This window comes from Narcine bancroftii, chromosome 6 (assembly GCF_036971445.1).
Source record: "Narcine bancroftii isolate sNarBan1 chromosome 6, sNarBan1.hap1, whole genome shotgun sequence".
Classification (NCBI taxonomy): domain Eukaryota; kingdom Metazoa; phylum Chordata; class Chondrichthyes; order Torpediniformes; family Narcinidae; genus Narcine; species Narcine bancroftii.
In genome coordinates, this window is record NC_091474.1 from 231101541 (window position 1) to 231118264 (window position 16724).

The 16724-nt window shown below is 39.3% G+C and overlaps 1 protein-coding gene across 1 annotated transcript in view; it reads right to left on the reverse strand.

The window, feature by feature from the left end:
- The window catches only part of bub1 (BUB1 mitotic checkpoint serine/threonine kinase), a 53744-nt gene extending 37263 nt beyond the window's left edge, over positions 1–16481 (reverse strand). The window contains exons 1-7 of the mRNA XM_069887678.1: positions 16233–16481; positions 11002–11061; positions 10781–10922; positions 4992–5188; positions 4091–4206; positions 1110–1225; positions 720–814 (exon numbers count right to left, since the gene is read on the reverse strand). Coding sequence (XP_069743779.1) covers positions 720–814; positions 1110–1225; positions 4091–4206; positions 4992–5188; positions 10781–10922; positions 11002–11061; positions 16233–16333 — 827 coding nt within the window. The 5' untranslated portion in view covers positions 16334–16481. The remainder of the gene's footprint in view (positions 1–719; positions 815–1109; positions 1226–4090; positions 4207–4991; positions 5189–10780; positions 10923–11001; positions 11062–16232) is intronic.
- Between the last annotated feature and the right edge of the window lie 243 nt (positions 16482–16724).

The window sequence follows — 16724 nt, forward strand, 5'->3', positions numbered from 1 at the left end:
CTTGATGACGGGCTCAAGACCGAAATGTCGGTTATGTATTTTTATCTTTGCTCCATAAAGGACAGTTTCTCCAGCATTGTGTTTTTACTTATAATAGTACTCAGTTCTGGTCACCTCATTTTAGGAAGGATGTGGACGTTACGGAGAGGGTGCAGAGGAGATTTACCTGTTGCCTGAATTAGAAAATGTCTCATCTTGCATGATTAGCAGAGCTAGAACTTCTCTCTTAGGACCAAAGGATAAGAGGGGACTTTGAGATCTACTAGATTCGGAGAGGCTTAGATGAGGGAGACAGGCAGTGCCTTTTTTGCTGGGCGGGCATAAAAAATACCAGAGGACATCTGCACAAAGTGAAGGGAGGAAAGTTTAGGGGAGAGATCAGAGGTAAGTTATTTTTAAATAGAGTTAAAGGTGCTTGGAATACCTTGCTGGGGTGGTGGTGGAGACTTAAATCTTAGAGGCATTTAAGAAACAGGTACATGGATGAAAGAAAAATGTAGGGTTATGAGGTAGGAAGGTTTTTTTTTGGTAGGATTATGTAGATTAGCACAACATCAAGGGCTGAAGGACCTATACTGTGCTGTAATGTTCTATGTTCTAAGATACAAGATAACTTTAAGTAGATTCCAATGAACCTGCCCCGATTAAGTTGCTTTATTTAAAGCATTCTTTCCCCATCCCACAAGGATGCAGCAATCTACAAACATAAATATACTCACAAAGTTCTAGCCTCCGAACCACAAGTAGCAAGTGTAGATTGTTTTCCACTGCAGTCATTTTGTTCATTACCTTGTGTTGCCAACAGATCCAAATGCTAATTTAAACAAGATGAATAAATACAATCTCAGAGGTTGGACTCCAGCTTTGCAAAAAGGTTTTTCATCAATCTCATCAGCTCTTATCAAGAGAAAACATTACCTCTTTGTTGGGCAATCTGGTATATTTAGGAAGTGGGATAGTTTTTTTGCATTAAATTCATCATATTCAAAGGGCACAAGAATGCACTAATTTCAACAGCAAGTAGAGTGGCAGAGTCTACTCCATACAAGCTCAATTCAAACGACTTAAATTCAACACTGGCCTAAAGGATAGCTAAATAAAAGGATTACCTGAGATTTGGAAAATGTTTTCAAGCCTTCGGGCACAACATTCAAATTTAATTTACTCAAATCAGATGAATCTCGATTGATGAGCTGAGAGTTTCCCAGGGGCTCATGTTGAGGGTCTAAAACATACAAAATATTTAAAAATCCAAAATGCAGATATTTGCACTAAAAAATATTCGATTGTTTCTACAGAGCTCTCCTAAAATGGGCAAATAGCAAGTGTGATTGATTCTTCCAATTTGGTAGATGTGAAAACAGAAGTGAAATTGAATTTCTGTTACGCAGCAAGGCTTCCATGGAATAATGCCAACATGGTTAGTCACAATACCAGTATGACCGTTGATATTGTTAGGTCTGCTTTGTTCAAGAATGAGTGAGTCAGACACCAGACTGAGTTGAAATCAAGGTTCTTTATTACCGGATTGTAACACTTACAACTAGCAGTGTTAGTTGGAGAAGGCGCATTCTCCTGATATCAGCAAGTGATGTTTTTTTAATACCTCAGGACACATACTTAGTAAATTATCATACCATTACACTGTCCAATGAATAAGCTGTTGCTACCGTTCACTGTTAGTCTGCTGCTCATCAGCTTGTTAGTGCCAAGCTTATCTTGAGTGTACAAGGTCACATCTGCATTCTGTTACTCCTTAGTACTGGGTGACTCCTTCTCCGGTTCCATCTCATGATGTTTTTACCTTACAATATCCACTTACACAAATAACCTTTATACAACCTGTGATAGTACAGACCTATCACCAATGTATATAGTTACAGTATCTAGACTGTGCTTACAGCGATTGGCTGAGAGCTAAGCCACGCCTACTGTCTGGGCCTTAAAGGGTTGTGTCCCTAGCCAGGTCGGATCATTCCAAACTGGTCGGCCACCTGTGAAGAGCTCCTGTCTTTTAATAAAAGCCTTGGTTTGGATCAACAAGTCTTTGGTTCTTTCGACGAGCTCTACACAACCATAGTGTTTATACACAGTACCTGCACTAGCGGGTGTACGAAAAGTGACGAGTCAGCACCAATCGCCTCACTCTCAGTGTCACCAAAACCAGGGAGATGATTGTTGACTTCAAGAAAGGAAAACCAGAGGCATAAGATCCAATGATCAGTGGGGAATCAGAGGGTGAGCAAATTTAAGTTCTTGAGAGTCACCATCTCGGAGGATCTTTCCTGGACCCAACACATTAATTACATAGTGAAGAAAGCACATCAGCGCCTCTCCTTCCTCAGGAGTTTGTGGAGGTTTGGTATGACATCAAAAACCTTAGTAAACTTCTGCAGAGGTGTGGTGGAAAGTGTGCTGACCGGCTGCATCATGGTCTGGGATGGGGACACCAATAACCCTGAGCGTAAGCCCTGCAACAGGTAGTGGACACAGCCCAGGACATCACAGGCAAAATCCTCCCCACTATTGAGAACATCTACATGGAACGCTGCCGCTGGAGAGTAGCAGCAATCATCAAAGATCCACTACACGCTCTGTTCTCGCTTCTACTATCAGGAAAGAGGTATAGGTGCCACAAGACTCACACTATCAGGTTTAGGAATAGCTGCTACCCCTTCACCATCAGACTCCCCAACAATAAACTCAATCAGGGATTCGTTTAAGGACTCTTGCACTTTATTGATTTTTTTCCCTCCTCTGTATTACAGTTTTTTTTACATTTATTTGTTTACATTGTGTACAGTTCCTTTGCACGACCAATAAGTGGTAATTCTGCTTCGCCCATCAGAAAAAAAAACTCAGGGTTGTATGTGATGTCTTGTATGAACTGTGATAATAAATATGAAAAAAAAACTATTTATTGAAACTGATGTTCTGCAACTGATGCTGCTCGAACAACCAAGTTCCTCCAGCAGATTTTTTGCTTCAGGTTCCAGCATCAGATTGCAGTCTCTTGTGTGCCCAACAAAGTCCACATTGAATTATGAAAGGAAAATAATGCTTGAAATGTGTTAAGAGCATCTTTGAGGAATAAATAAAATTCTCCACACCTTCCTCACTGCCAAAACCGCCATGAAAATTCCTCCGATGCCTCTTATCTCCTCCAACTCTGAAGTAATTCCATACATCTGCATTCCTCCAATTCTCAGTTGTCAACAGATTGACTTATTCCAAGATTGACAGTCTTGTCTTCAGCAGCTCGAAGAACTGAATTATTTCAATTTATCCCTTCTCTCTTTCTCCCTTGAAGGGCTATCGTTAAAACATACCATTGTGACTCAGCTTCTGCTTACTTTATCAGAGATCTTAACATTATTTTGTAGGTAATCCTTTGGGGCATGATGCTAAAGACTTTTACAGCAGAGATCCAACTTGTCCATGTTAACCAAGTTGTCACCTAAGCTAGATCCATCTGCCTCCATTTGTCCCATATTCCACTAAACCTTTCCTACCCACAAACCTATCAAAATGTCCTTTGGATGTTCTAAACCAAATTTTGCTCGTTTTATGGAATGAAGTGGATGCCTAAGGATTCCACAGATATTGCAAGAATTCCCATTGAAAGGGGGTTAAAGTAGCCATATTATTTCAGAAAGGAAGGAGAATAAAACTTTTTTTAAAAACTACAGAACAGTTAATCTGACATTGGTAGTAAAAATGCTGGAATGTGTTATTGAAGTAGGAGCAGTATCAGGGCACTCTGAAAATAATAGCGGACCTGAATAGCGGACCAATAAACGAAATGGAGCATTATGAGGCTATAATGAACAGGAATGACAAGCACAAGCCAGTGGATGCCTGAAGAGAAGACCTTTGATAAGGTATCATACAAGGATATTGGACAAAATAAAAGCACATGGAGCTGAAGGAATGAGCTTGGGACTGCAGTTTAGTTAATCAATTTTTTTTAAAAAAGCAGTAAACAAGTAGTCTTTGGATGAAGCAGCTCAGATTCCAAAATGTCAAAATGATCAATGCTGGGACCAGCTCTTTCAGGAAAAAGCATTGTTATTAAATTAAAATGACTCACCATCTGGAATCTTTGAATGCATACTTTGTTCATTTGCCAGAGATGCTGGTGCAGATCCAACAGAATTCTCTATTTTTGCAGTTGATACGTAGTGAGAAACTCGAGCTGTGAAACTCCTATAAAGTTACATGATCACAGGTAGAAAAGGAAAACTTAATTAAACTTTATTTTAAAAATGTGCATCATCCAATTCTATTTTTAAACATGCACTACATCTTCATTATCCATGAAAGATGAACATCCTACAGATGACATATATGGGTATTAAAATGCTCACTTTTGTACCGAATAGACCACACCCCCACAAACAAATGTATGCACAACATCCAAAAGCATTAGTACACATTAATAACCATTTTGAAATGTTTAAATATCCAAAATGAAATGACATTTATTAACAAATTACTTCCACTGAAATATTTCATGCATCAAGTTTGAAATTAGAAGGGACTGCATGGCAAAGTGTATTGATCTGATTTTACATTATGACACCAGTTCCGAAACAAGTTAACAAGAGTAGAATGCAGTTTCCTTTCTACATGTACATTATTTTTCAACATTTCAATGAAACTTGTGATTCAAGTCTCTACAATTACAAACATCCTAAAGATTACAACATAAAAATTGATTGATTAACAATAAAATTTTGCATCAGGAGAAATCACCCATCTCCAGATCAACTAACATTTGTCACAAACAAGCAATCAAACCAATTAGGCATCCATTCCACTTATCCAAATTACACTTTTTGATACAAATTTCAATGATCAAGGTCTTTCTTAAACTGCTAAATAGACTTTAGTTGGATACTAAGGAAAAAGATAAAATTTCAACCTGTATTATAAATGTAGAAAAAACAATTAGCTTCATTTTCTTAGCTCGAAATTTCATTTGATCTTACCCATACTGATGGAGCAGCATGCTTTGTGGTTGAGCAGCATTTTGAATGCCTTTCTGGAAAACCCTATCTGCGATTGAAACTTTCCCTTTCTTCTCAAGCACCTCTGCCCATGCAAGATAGAACAGAGCTAGTTTTGTGCCAATCTCTTGTTCATACATGTGATTGAAAAATTCAAGTGGTGTGGTGCTGTTGTTTATCTGAAGAAACAAAGATAAAATAATCAAAAATAAAAGAAAAACAGTTTCATATCAAGTGCAGAATGGGAAGAGAAACCAACAAAATCAGAATGAAATTACTTTATTCATGAACTTCAACCAACATGACCATTGGAAAGCAACAACCAATTAAAAAAAAAACTGCATTATTGAATTCTTTTAAATGTAGTGCCTTGGTTTCATTAAAAAATCTTTTAAAATGTGTATGTTTCCTTTCTTCCTGTTAAACCCTATACGAGTTGCAGGATTATTTCAATAATATTGAATGTATAAACAACCCAGTTAATTTTGTCTCTTTTCCATACAAAAGTGATTGCAAATGAGGTGGAAGACGGTCTTTGATATGAATTAGCTACTAACACCCACATACACAGAGCTGCACCATGCACACATACATGTTCTTTTACTATATGATGCAAAAGGCAGAAGGGTACATACTCCTCCCTCATATCAAAAGTGCATGTCTCACCAATCTGAATCTAACTTTTTTTAAAAAGAGATGACTGGGATAATTATTGAGGGTGAAGTACACATGGACTTCAGTAAGTATTTTGTCAAGGTCCTGCTTAGTAGGCAGATCCAGAAGGTTAAGGCACAAGGGATCTGAGGAATGTTGGCAAACTAGATTCAAAGTTGGCCAGTTTACAGGAGGCAAAGAGTAGTATTAGATAGGTGTGTTATGAGCCCAGAGGACCCCAAAACCCAGCAGCAATAGTATTTACCAAGACAAATGGTTACTTAAACAAAAGTTGTTTAAAAATAATTAAAAGCATGAAAACAGGATCAAACTCTAACTTATTACTATTAATTTACTTAACCCCCTTCTAATTCTAAGTGCACGTGTATGTAACGTGGGAGTAAGTTTAGAAAAGTTCTTTAATTCACAGACCAATTTCACTTCTCGCTCCTCCAAGTTCACTAGTTGTAGGCAATTCTTATACTGTGTACAGAATTTAACATTTATGAAGTTCACCAGGCTTTGGTACTTGAAAGGTAAATGGTTACTGCTCAGGAAGGTTCTTGTTGGTTTTCAGAGAGCAATTTGTTGTTTGCTGGACACAAATAGATCTCTTCTAATCAGCTACATCAGTGTCTTGCTGAAGGAACTTGTCCCATCAGGGTTTTTCAGATGATCACCACAGAGTTCCTTTTTGTTTCTCTTATTTCAAGTGAAACATTAGGCAGCCAGTCGTCTCCACTTGTATGGACCACAAGGGCTTTAACCAGGGTTTTTCCACAAGCTTTCCAGCTTGTCCTGTTCCAGGCCCAGCTGCTGCTGAACTATAGAACTGAATTCTCCCTCCCAGAGAAACAGTCTGGTTGACCCCCTCTGCTTGCAAAACCACATGACCCTCCTAGAACAGCAAACTGCACTCAGACAGCCTGCGGCTCTGAACCCATTCCTCAGATCCCATCTGTTGCTTTTCAAAACAACAATCCATTAGTGAAGTCTCTATAGGCATTCTTTAAAGCTTTTGCAAAGGCACCTGGAGCTGGCCTGTCTAGCTTGAGATCTGTTTCGAAGTGTTTGTATGTGACCTACATGAAAAAACCTGCCACAATTTCTCCTATAAACTTATACAATATAAAATATAACATAATCTATCACTGGTTATCTTCTTATTGAAAGTTTATAAGCAGTGGCACAGCACACTCACTGAGGTTGGTCAATTACTGAAGTGAGCTGCCTGAGAAAGGTGATGCAAGTGCAACATTTAGATAGGTACCTCTAAAGGAAATATGTAGAGAGTACAAGCCTCTTGCGAGCAAATGAAATTAGTGTGGATAAGGATCACAGTCAGCATAGATGAGGTAACTGAAAGAACTGGTTTCTGTGCTATACAGTTCTACAATTACACAGGATCACACAGCATGTAAACAAACTCTTTCGCTTATGGATTCTGTACCAATTTACACTAATCTTATATTAATACCCATTTTCTTCTCCCCCAAGATTCTGTCAGTGACCTACTCACAAGGGGCAATTGACAGTGGCCAATTAACCCATCAACCTTTGGGACATAGGAAGAATCTAGAGCATCTAGTAGAGGAAACCCACACAATAACAGGAAGGATGCGCAAATGCCAAACAGACATTTTTTTTCTCCAGATTTCAGATTTATTATCAGAGAACATACACATCACATACAACCCCGAGATTCCTTTTTCCTTTGGGCATGGCAGAATTACCACTGATTGATAGTGCAAAAAAATAAACTGTACACAGGGTAAACATTTTTTTAAAAAAATGAATGTAAACAAACTGCAATAGAGAGGAAACAAAATAAAATCAATAAAGTGCACAAGTAAGAGTCCTTAAATGAGTCGCTGAATCCTATACTTCAGAACAGAGTGTGTGCTGGATGGTGAGGGTCTTTGATGATTGCCGCTGCCCTCTGACAGCAGCTTTCCCTGTAAATGTACTCAATAGTGGGGAGGGTTTTTCCCGAGATGTCCTGGGTGGGCTATGCACGACCTTTTGGAGGACATTATGCTCAGGGGTTTTGGTGTTTACTTGACCACACCACGATCTAGCTCGTCAGCACACTTTCCACCTCACCTCTGTAGAAATTAGTCATACCAAACTTTCACAAACACCTGAGGATGTAGAGCTGCTGATATGGTTTCTTCATGATGCCATTGGTGTGTTGGGTCCAGGAAAGATCCTCCGAGATAGCGACTCCAAAGAACCTTAATTTTGCTCACCCTCTCCACCTCTTATACAGTCCAGTGATCATTGGAGCCTACCTCTGGCTTTCCTTTCCTGAAGTCAATAATCAGCTCCTTAATTTTGGTGACATGGAGTGCAATGGTGTTGCTGGTGCCCCATTCAGCCAAGTTTTCAATCTCCATCCTGCATGCTGACTCATCCCCTTCCTTTATACAACCCACTATCATGGTTTCATTGTCAAATTTGTACATGGTGCTATTGTCCTATTGAGTTACACAGTCGTAGGTATAAAGTGAAGAACTTTGGGGCTAAGAACACAGCCAGTGGTGCTCTGGTACTGATGGAGATTGTGGAGAAGTTCCTATCAATCTTCACTGATTGTGGTCTGGAGGTAAGGAAATCTCTTATCCAATTACAAAGTGGGGTGTTAACTCCCAGGTCTTGGAATTTGCTGATCAGTTTTGAAGGGATGAAGGTGTTAAATGTCGATAAAAAGCATCCTGATGTTTGCATCTTTGCTATCCAGGTGTTCCAGGGCTTTGTGAGATGCCATCTACTATAGACCTGTTTTACGATATGTGATCTGGAATGGATCCATGCCTTCACTTAGACAGGAGCTGAACTGCTTCATCATCAGTGTTTTAAAACACTTCATCACTGTTGATCCAAGTGCTACTGGTCGATAGTCTTTAAGGCAGGTTACTACATCTTCTTGGGTACTGGTATGATTGACACCTGTTTTAAACAGGTGGGTACCATGTCCTGCTGGAGTGAGATATTGAAGATATCCATGAATACTTCAGTAAGCTGGTCAGCACAGATCTTTAATACTCAGCCAGGTACGCCATCCAGGCCAGATGCTTTCCTCGGATTCACTCCTGAAGGCAGCACCTGCATCATCCACAAATAAGGACAGAATGGGATCATCAGGGGATGTAGGGGTGCAGAGGGGTAGTTCTTCACTGTTATCAAATTGGGCGTAGAAGGCATTGAGTTCTTCTGGGAGAGAAGCTTTGCTGTCTGATGCTTTACTGGATTTAGTTTTGTAACAGGTGACGGCATTTAGGCTCTACCACAGCTGTCGGTGTGCTTCCATTTTCATCCAGAATATAAACTTTCTGCAGGTCATACCTGCTCCTGCTGCACTGATCTGGATCTTCAGACTTAAATGCCAGCTTTCTGGCTGTCAGCAGGTTCCAGATTTCATTGTTCATCCAGGGCTTCTGGTTGGGGAAACCCGGAATGATCTGGTGGGGACACACTCATCCACAACTATTTTGATAAAGTGTGTGACCACCTCAGTCTTCTCATTTAGATTCTCAGCACAGTCCTTGAACAATGCCCAATCCGCTGACTGAGGAAGCCTCCTGTGACCACTTTCTAGCTGTCCTGACCTTAGGAGCCTCTCTTTTTAGACTCTATCTAGATGAAGGCAGAAGGAACACAGCCAGGTGATCAGACTTGCCAAAGTGTGGTCTCAGGAAAGAACAGTGGGCCTTCCTCATCTTGGTCAAGTGTGTTGGGAGCTCTGATGCAGATGCTGGTGGCAGTTAGGCACGGTTTTCTTGACACAGGCCTGGTTAAAGTTGCTGACTAAAACTTATAGGCCTTCTCTTGTTTATTGACATCATGCAGCTCCGCAAGTGCCTGCTTGTAATCGGCATTGGGAGGGATATAAACTCTGGTGAGAACTCTCATGGTAGACAGAGGGTCTGCATTTAATTTAGATTTGATCCAAGGCAGAGGTCGACAGAACTCCAATGTCCGTGCACCACCCAGTATTAATGAAAAAGCACATGTCGCCTCCTCTCCCTTTTTCAGAATCCGAGTTCCGATCCAGTCTATGGATGGTGAAACTGTCTGGTGGGATAGCGGAGTCTGGTGGGTTCTCTGTTAGCCAGGTTTCGGTGCAGCAAACAACTGAGATTTGTCTTACTTGTCTCTGGTAGAGTAGCCTTGCCCTCAGGTCGTCAATTTTATTCTTCAATGACTGGACATTTGCCAGTAATATGGACAGTAGGGGAGGTCTCAGACCCCTTCACTTCAGCCTTGTTTGAATCCCGGCCCTCAGTCTACATTTTTTATCTCGGTGGTGGCCTGTCCTTTTAAGGACTATACCTTGCAGCCACTGTTTCTGAAGCAGACATTACCCAGGAGATTTGAAGATTGTTAACTGTGTTCAGAAGCTGTTCAGTGATTGGAAAAAAACCCTACGTGCAGATGATTGCAAGGATGGCAGCTAGGAATGTGAGTATTTTATAGGTTTTTGTAATAGGTATTTTAAAGATTTTGTGACGGCGGTTCTGCAATCTGCAGAAAGTCGACCACGCCATCTTGCAAGACAATGCCCAAGGTCAGCATCAGCCTGGGTCACTAGAGCTGCAAAGACACCAGTCCTACTAGCCACACCACTGTGTGTCTCTGGATTTTTGGTGGAGGGGTGAAATAGAAGTTGAAACTGAGACAACAATTTGGAGACAGCTTATTTTGAATAACGGGATCAAGATGTTTTTAAAATCAATCTGTTTATCACTCAGAGTTTTCATAAAAATTATAAAACTTGAATCAGATTATAAAACGATCATTTGGTTTAATTTCAAGAATGACAAGGTGTTAAAGAATAGCAATTGGGTAATGCAAAATTTGAGTTCAAGGAATCCTTTAGTTACATGAAATAAAAGTTACTGAAGTGTTCCATCGATGAGGTACAAATTAAAATAAAACCGAGTCCACGTAGAGGGGGAATGAAAGCTGAGCATAAATTTCAGTAATTTTCCAGAATAAACCACTTGTTAAATTAAAATTACTTCATCACTGATAGCTGGAAATAATGCTCCTGTAATCCTCTCATTTATAATGAATAAAATCAAATGAATATTACGTAATATCCACACAAAGATTACCAGTTTCAGCCAGCAGTGAATATATCTTTGATCATTTGAATATTTTTTGTCATTCCTGAAGTTGTTCACAATCTTTTCCATCAATGAGATCAACACATCTTTTTCTGCTGGTAGAAGACGAGGTTCCGCCCACTGTACAAACCTGGAAATGACAAATGCAACTCAGCCTTCCGGTAATACTGCGACCTATCAAGAAGCAATCCACCAAATGAATATTTTACCTGACCCATAGATCCAATGGATCGTCACCTGCATAGCTTTGTATCTTAGCTTCAAACAGTCTGCAAATAAAATTAATAAAACATTAGTTCGGCCAAATATTAATATTAGTTTAGAACCGTTTCACTCATGGAATGGACTTGAAATGTACAGTCTGTGGCCGACTACTACAATGAAGCACACACACTTGGAGTGTGGGAGGTTAAGCTCTAAGATATTTTTTGAAAATTTTATTTATTGAATCATGATGCAATATATTGAAACATAATTATTGAATAAAACTTAAAAACAATTCACAAAATACATACCTGATATTTTAAAACTAACCCCCTCTTTCCTAACCCCCCCACCCCCCACCCCAACCGATCCCAAAAGAAAGAAAAAGGAGATTACCCACAACAACAAAATTAATTAATTCCCATGGTTTGGAGTAACACCACGACTGGGCTGTAAGGGGATTTAATCCCAATATGGGCTCCAAGTATTACAGTAAAAAAGATAATTATCACGTAAATTATGTTCTCTTTTCCAATGGAATACAGGACCCCAACTCCAAATCAAATCAGTCTCATTTTTCCAAGTAATTGCCGGACATTTTCTAACCACAGCTAATGCCAATCTCAAAAAAGCAATTTGAAATCTATTTAATTTTAATTCTAAACTAATCATCTTAATATTACCCAACAAAAATACTAAAGGATCTAATGAAAATTTTACTTTCAAAATAACTTCTAAAAATTTCTCTGTAGCAATTTCTCTAATTTATGTTTGTAATTATAACGTAACTTCATATTAGTTAAACTTATTTTCTTCATTTCTGTTGAATTTTGCTGTAAATTTTTCTAAAATCTCTATCTCCTCTAATTTAGTTACATCAGCTACATGTGGTTTCTTAATGTTAGCAGTAAAACTAATAATTTGTCCCCTCAAATATGCGTTTACAGCATCCCATAAAACAAATTTACTCTTAACTGAATCCATATTTATTTTCCAAAAAAAAGCTGTATTTGATCTTATAAAATTACAAAATTGTACATTTTTCAACAACGAAGAATTAAATCTCCAACAATAGATGTTGTCAATTCTCTCTGAACCAGTACATGTTATTAATAACAAAATCGTCATCTTATATTCAGCCTTCAATACCCAGCCTTGCAATTGTGCTGATACCAAATATAAATCTATTCTAGAATAAGAATCATGTTGAAATGAATAAAACAAAAAAATTTTTCTCCTTAGGATTAATCCTCATCCATATATCTACTAAATACACATCATCAATCATTTAGCCATTTTAGACCTAACTACTGTTTTTAGGGATTTATCTAATAATGGATCCAAACAATTAAAATCACCTCCTACCATAATTTTTCCATATGCTTGATTTAAATTAAGAAAAGAATCCAACATAAATTTATCATCTTCTATATTAGGAGCATAAACTTCACTAAAGTCCAAAACTCAGAATTTTTTTTTACAATTATCAATCAAAAGTCTACCAACTGACTCAATAACTGATTCCAATTTAAAAGATAACTTTTTATTATTCAAAATAGCTACTCCTTTGCTTTTGAATTAAACAAAAATGCTGTAACTTGGTCCAACCCAATCTCTTTTCAATTTCTGATGTTCCTTCTCAGACAAATGTGTTTCTTCCCCTTCTGAACTGGTACAGACTGACTGTTGGAAAAAACTTTCTTGACATTTCATCTGTTTATTATTCGGTAGAGAGTTAGCAAATGTGAGAGCTTCGGCATCGTCAGTAAAGAACTGAGATTGAAAGTCTCCATAAAAAAAAACTAAGTACAGTTGTGACTGAATATTTTTGGGAGATAAATTGGAAAAGATAGAGTAGGTTACACACACACACTTTAAAACAGATCTTTTTGAAAATACTGGAGAATTCATATTATGAGTGACTTTACAGAAACTGTGAAAATAAATGGACTATTGTCTTTAAAGCAACAAGCAGGAGACATGATGTCTATTGATAGCTCTTTGCAGAATTTTGGAGTGATCACAGAAAGGTCACAAATGGGTTCTTGTTTACCTAAAAATAACAGATGAACCAGAAGACCGACTTCTATTGTTGGCTGGAGAAGGTCAGGTGGTTTTGCAAGAGCGAGAAAAGGAAAAGCGAGAGAGAGAGACATGGGCTTTCTGGCAGTTTGAGAGAGAGAGAGAGAGAGAGAGAGAGAGAGAGAGAGAAGACTGAACAGTATCAGCCAGGAAAAGCCTGTTGGAACTAAAACAGAAGCTCCAGAGTGGAGGACGGCCTACTCTTGTGTGTCATGCAGGAGGAGAAAATGAGCTGTCTAGTGTTTCTCTTGGAATAAGCGGAACAGAAAGGAACTCTGTGGTAACCTGAAAGAAAGAGGTTATTATCTGGAGAACCCTGATGGGGCAAGTTTCATCAGCAAGACATTGAGGTGACTTGTGGAAATCCTGGAATCACACATCTCTCTCTACAAAACCTGAAAATGTTACCTGAGCAGTAACCATTTACCTTTCGAGCACCAAAGCCTGGTGAACTTTACACATGTTAAATTCTGTGCACAGTATAAGAATTGCCTGCAACAAGAGAACTTGGAAGAATGAGATGTGAGATTGGACTATGAACCAAAGAACTTTCTAAACTTAACACACATTACATACATGTGCACTTAGAAATAGAAGGGGGTTAAATAAGTTAAAAATAGAGATAAGTTAAAGTTTGATTCTGTTTTCATGGTTAAAGACAATTAAAACAACTTTTGTTTAAGTAACTATTTGCATTGTTGAATATCTGTTGCTGCTGGGTTTTAGGGTCCTTTGGACTCGTAACACAGCAAGATATCATAAAGCAAATTTGTATCCTTTCTTTCACAAAACAGCTTTAGCAGAATTAAATTCTATGACGTTTAATACAGCTTGGCTTAAATCAGCATAAAAGAAAATTTTATTATTCTTAACAAGCAGGGTGCCTTGATTACTTCTCGCATTTTAAACTGCACTCTTAAGATCACCTTCTCGACAGCGTAAACATCTAATCAGGATAGAACGTGGAGCTTGACCTGGAAGAAGTTTTCTTCTTATCACTCATGAGCTCTATCCAATTCCAAACCATTCAGAAAATATTCTTTCCCCAAAACTTCAGGAATCCATTTCTGAGAAAATTGGACCGAATCAGGGCCTTCCAAAATCTTCCAGAAGCCCAACAATCTTAACATTATTCCTTCGACTTTGATTCTCCAACGCATCGATTTTCTGAATTTCCCAACCAGTGAATGAATCCTCCATCTGACCCATCTTTTCTTTACATTGTTCCACATCATCCTTAGTCATGAAAAATTTATCTTGTGCCTTATCCACCATTTTCACACACTTTGCTACATCCAACTTAATAGATGATATCTTCCCCTTCATATCAGCAAGTTGTTCCTTCATAGATGAAAAACCTTGACCCATCTGAGTTGCCAAATCCTCTGTCTGTTTAGATATATCAATGTGATGGTGGATCTGAGTAATGAGGGTCAGATTTAAACTGTTTAGATATGGACCTACCCTTGTATATAACAGTCTCTTCCTCCTCCATACCTGGGTAAATTTCTTCTTCCAGTCCCCCTCCAATGTCACCTTCTTCTTCCTATGTCGATGCAGATGGCTTTCCAGCCCAACTGCAGGTTTGGATCCCCCCCCCATCCTGTCAGCTCAGCATCGCTGGGCCAAGTTGGGTCCCCCTGCAGCTTGGGGTGCACTTAATATAACGTATGTGCGCGATTGCTCCTCATGACCCGTAGGATGTCTTCGGGCAGCAGCGCCATCTTCCTCAACACTGCGTGAAGTTGACGCCGGAGTCAAATGGATCTTACCCAGGGACTGACATTGCGGTCTTGTGTGAGGAGGAATCGACTCCGGAGGCTGGCCCAAGTTCTTCTGTACTTGAGAGCTGTTTAGAAGTCTTTTTTAACTGCTTGTACTTTTGTTTTCCTCATAATTGCTTTTAGGATATATTAGCAATATATTCAATATTTTCTAAAAAAGTTTAAAATCTTTAAAATCGGGTTTTTAATAGTTTTGCCAAAGGCAGGCATTTTTCCACGTCTTCTCCCTGCACCATCACGCCATTCCCCCAAGCTCTGAGATTTATTGAGGCTGAAAGGGCTTCTTTATACAGTTGGAGTTCCCACCATTTGTTTGATTGGCTGACATCAGCTGCATGAATAACATTCTTGCATGAAAATACTCTTCTCCCCTATCCTGTTATTGATCTGTTAGTTGGGCGGCTTGGCTATTGCCATTTTAGGGCAGCTGATCTTGTACTGCGCCAGCTTTCAACCGCACTGGTTCACTATGTTAAGGGATGTGTTACAGTATGTTATGCTGCTGTCCACTACCATGCGATGTGCCAGCTCCATCTCCACGGTGGTGAGCCACCACAATCTCTAATTTATTATGGGACTTTTAATGAAGACAAAAATATATTCTAATGGTTTAATTCTAATAATTACACTAATCAGAGTCATGAACTATTCCAAATATTTAAATTTAGACATACAGGCTATTTTGGCCCACGAGTCCATGCTGCCCAATTTACACCCAATTAACTTACACGCTCAGTAGGTTTTGAACGGTGGGAAGAAACTGCCCATGCAGACACGGGGTGAACGTACAAACTCCTTCCAGACAGCATGGTATTGGAACCCCAATCTCGATCGCTTCACAGAAAAGGCATTGCACTAACTGCTAGGCCAACCGCGCCAAATTATTGAGTAGGATGTCAGATGACAATAAGAATAGAATCAAAATTCTACAATATCTTTGAGACAAAATGCATTCTGCAATAGCACTATTCAATACAAATAAACTCATTTACTATTAATCCTGAAAAGTTTCTCGAAAAATTTATTTGCGCATTTTCTTTTTAGATATTTTGCAGACGTGCATAGTTGATCCTACCCAATCTTTCTATCAAAAATAAATAGCAGACATTAGAAATCTGAAGCAAAAAGCAGAAAAAATTAGGTCACGCAGCATTCATGGTAGGGAGGGGGGACGGGGAGATGAAAGAGAAGGACCACGATATTACAGTGGAGCAGGCCATTTGGTCAATTTAGCCCTCACTGCCATTCCATCATGAGCAGATCCATTCTCCCCCGCAGCCCCACCTCCATAACCTTTGATACCCTGACTATTCAGATAGCTCTCAAGCCATCGCCTGCACAGCCACCCATGGAAGAAAATTCCAGTCTACCTAAAAAAATACTCATCATCTATTTTAAATGAGCACTCTTTAATCCTGAAGTTGGGCCCTCTTCGCCTTGACTCCTTCGCCATGGGAAACAATTTTGCCATAGTTTACAAGGCTCTCCCCCATTTTTCTGAACTTCAAAGAACACAGTTCAAGAGCCTTCAAACTTTCCTCGTGTGTTTCATTCCAGGAATCATTTCCTTCAAAGGCCTCTCCAATGCTAGCACATCCTTTCTGAAAAGAGAACCCTAGACTATACCCCACCTCGATGGAGGCCCCCTCCTACTCTCCACCCAATTATGACAGCGGCACCTCAATCAGGGGTTTCCCTGTGATGCAAGTGCTGGCATCACCAGAGTAACCGGGTCGGCCATTTACCCTTTCAAACCACCAGGATGCCTGGGTAAGTTTTACTGGGTTCCCTGACCACCTCTGAGGTAGGTAAGGGACCCAGTTGGACCCTTTCAAATTGCCATGTCATTGGGTTGCTAAACA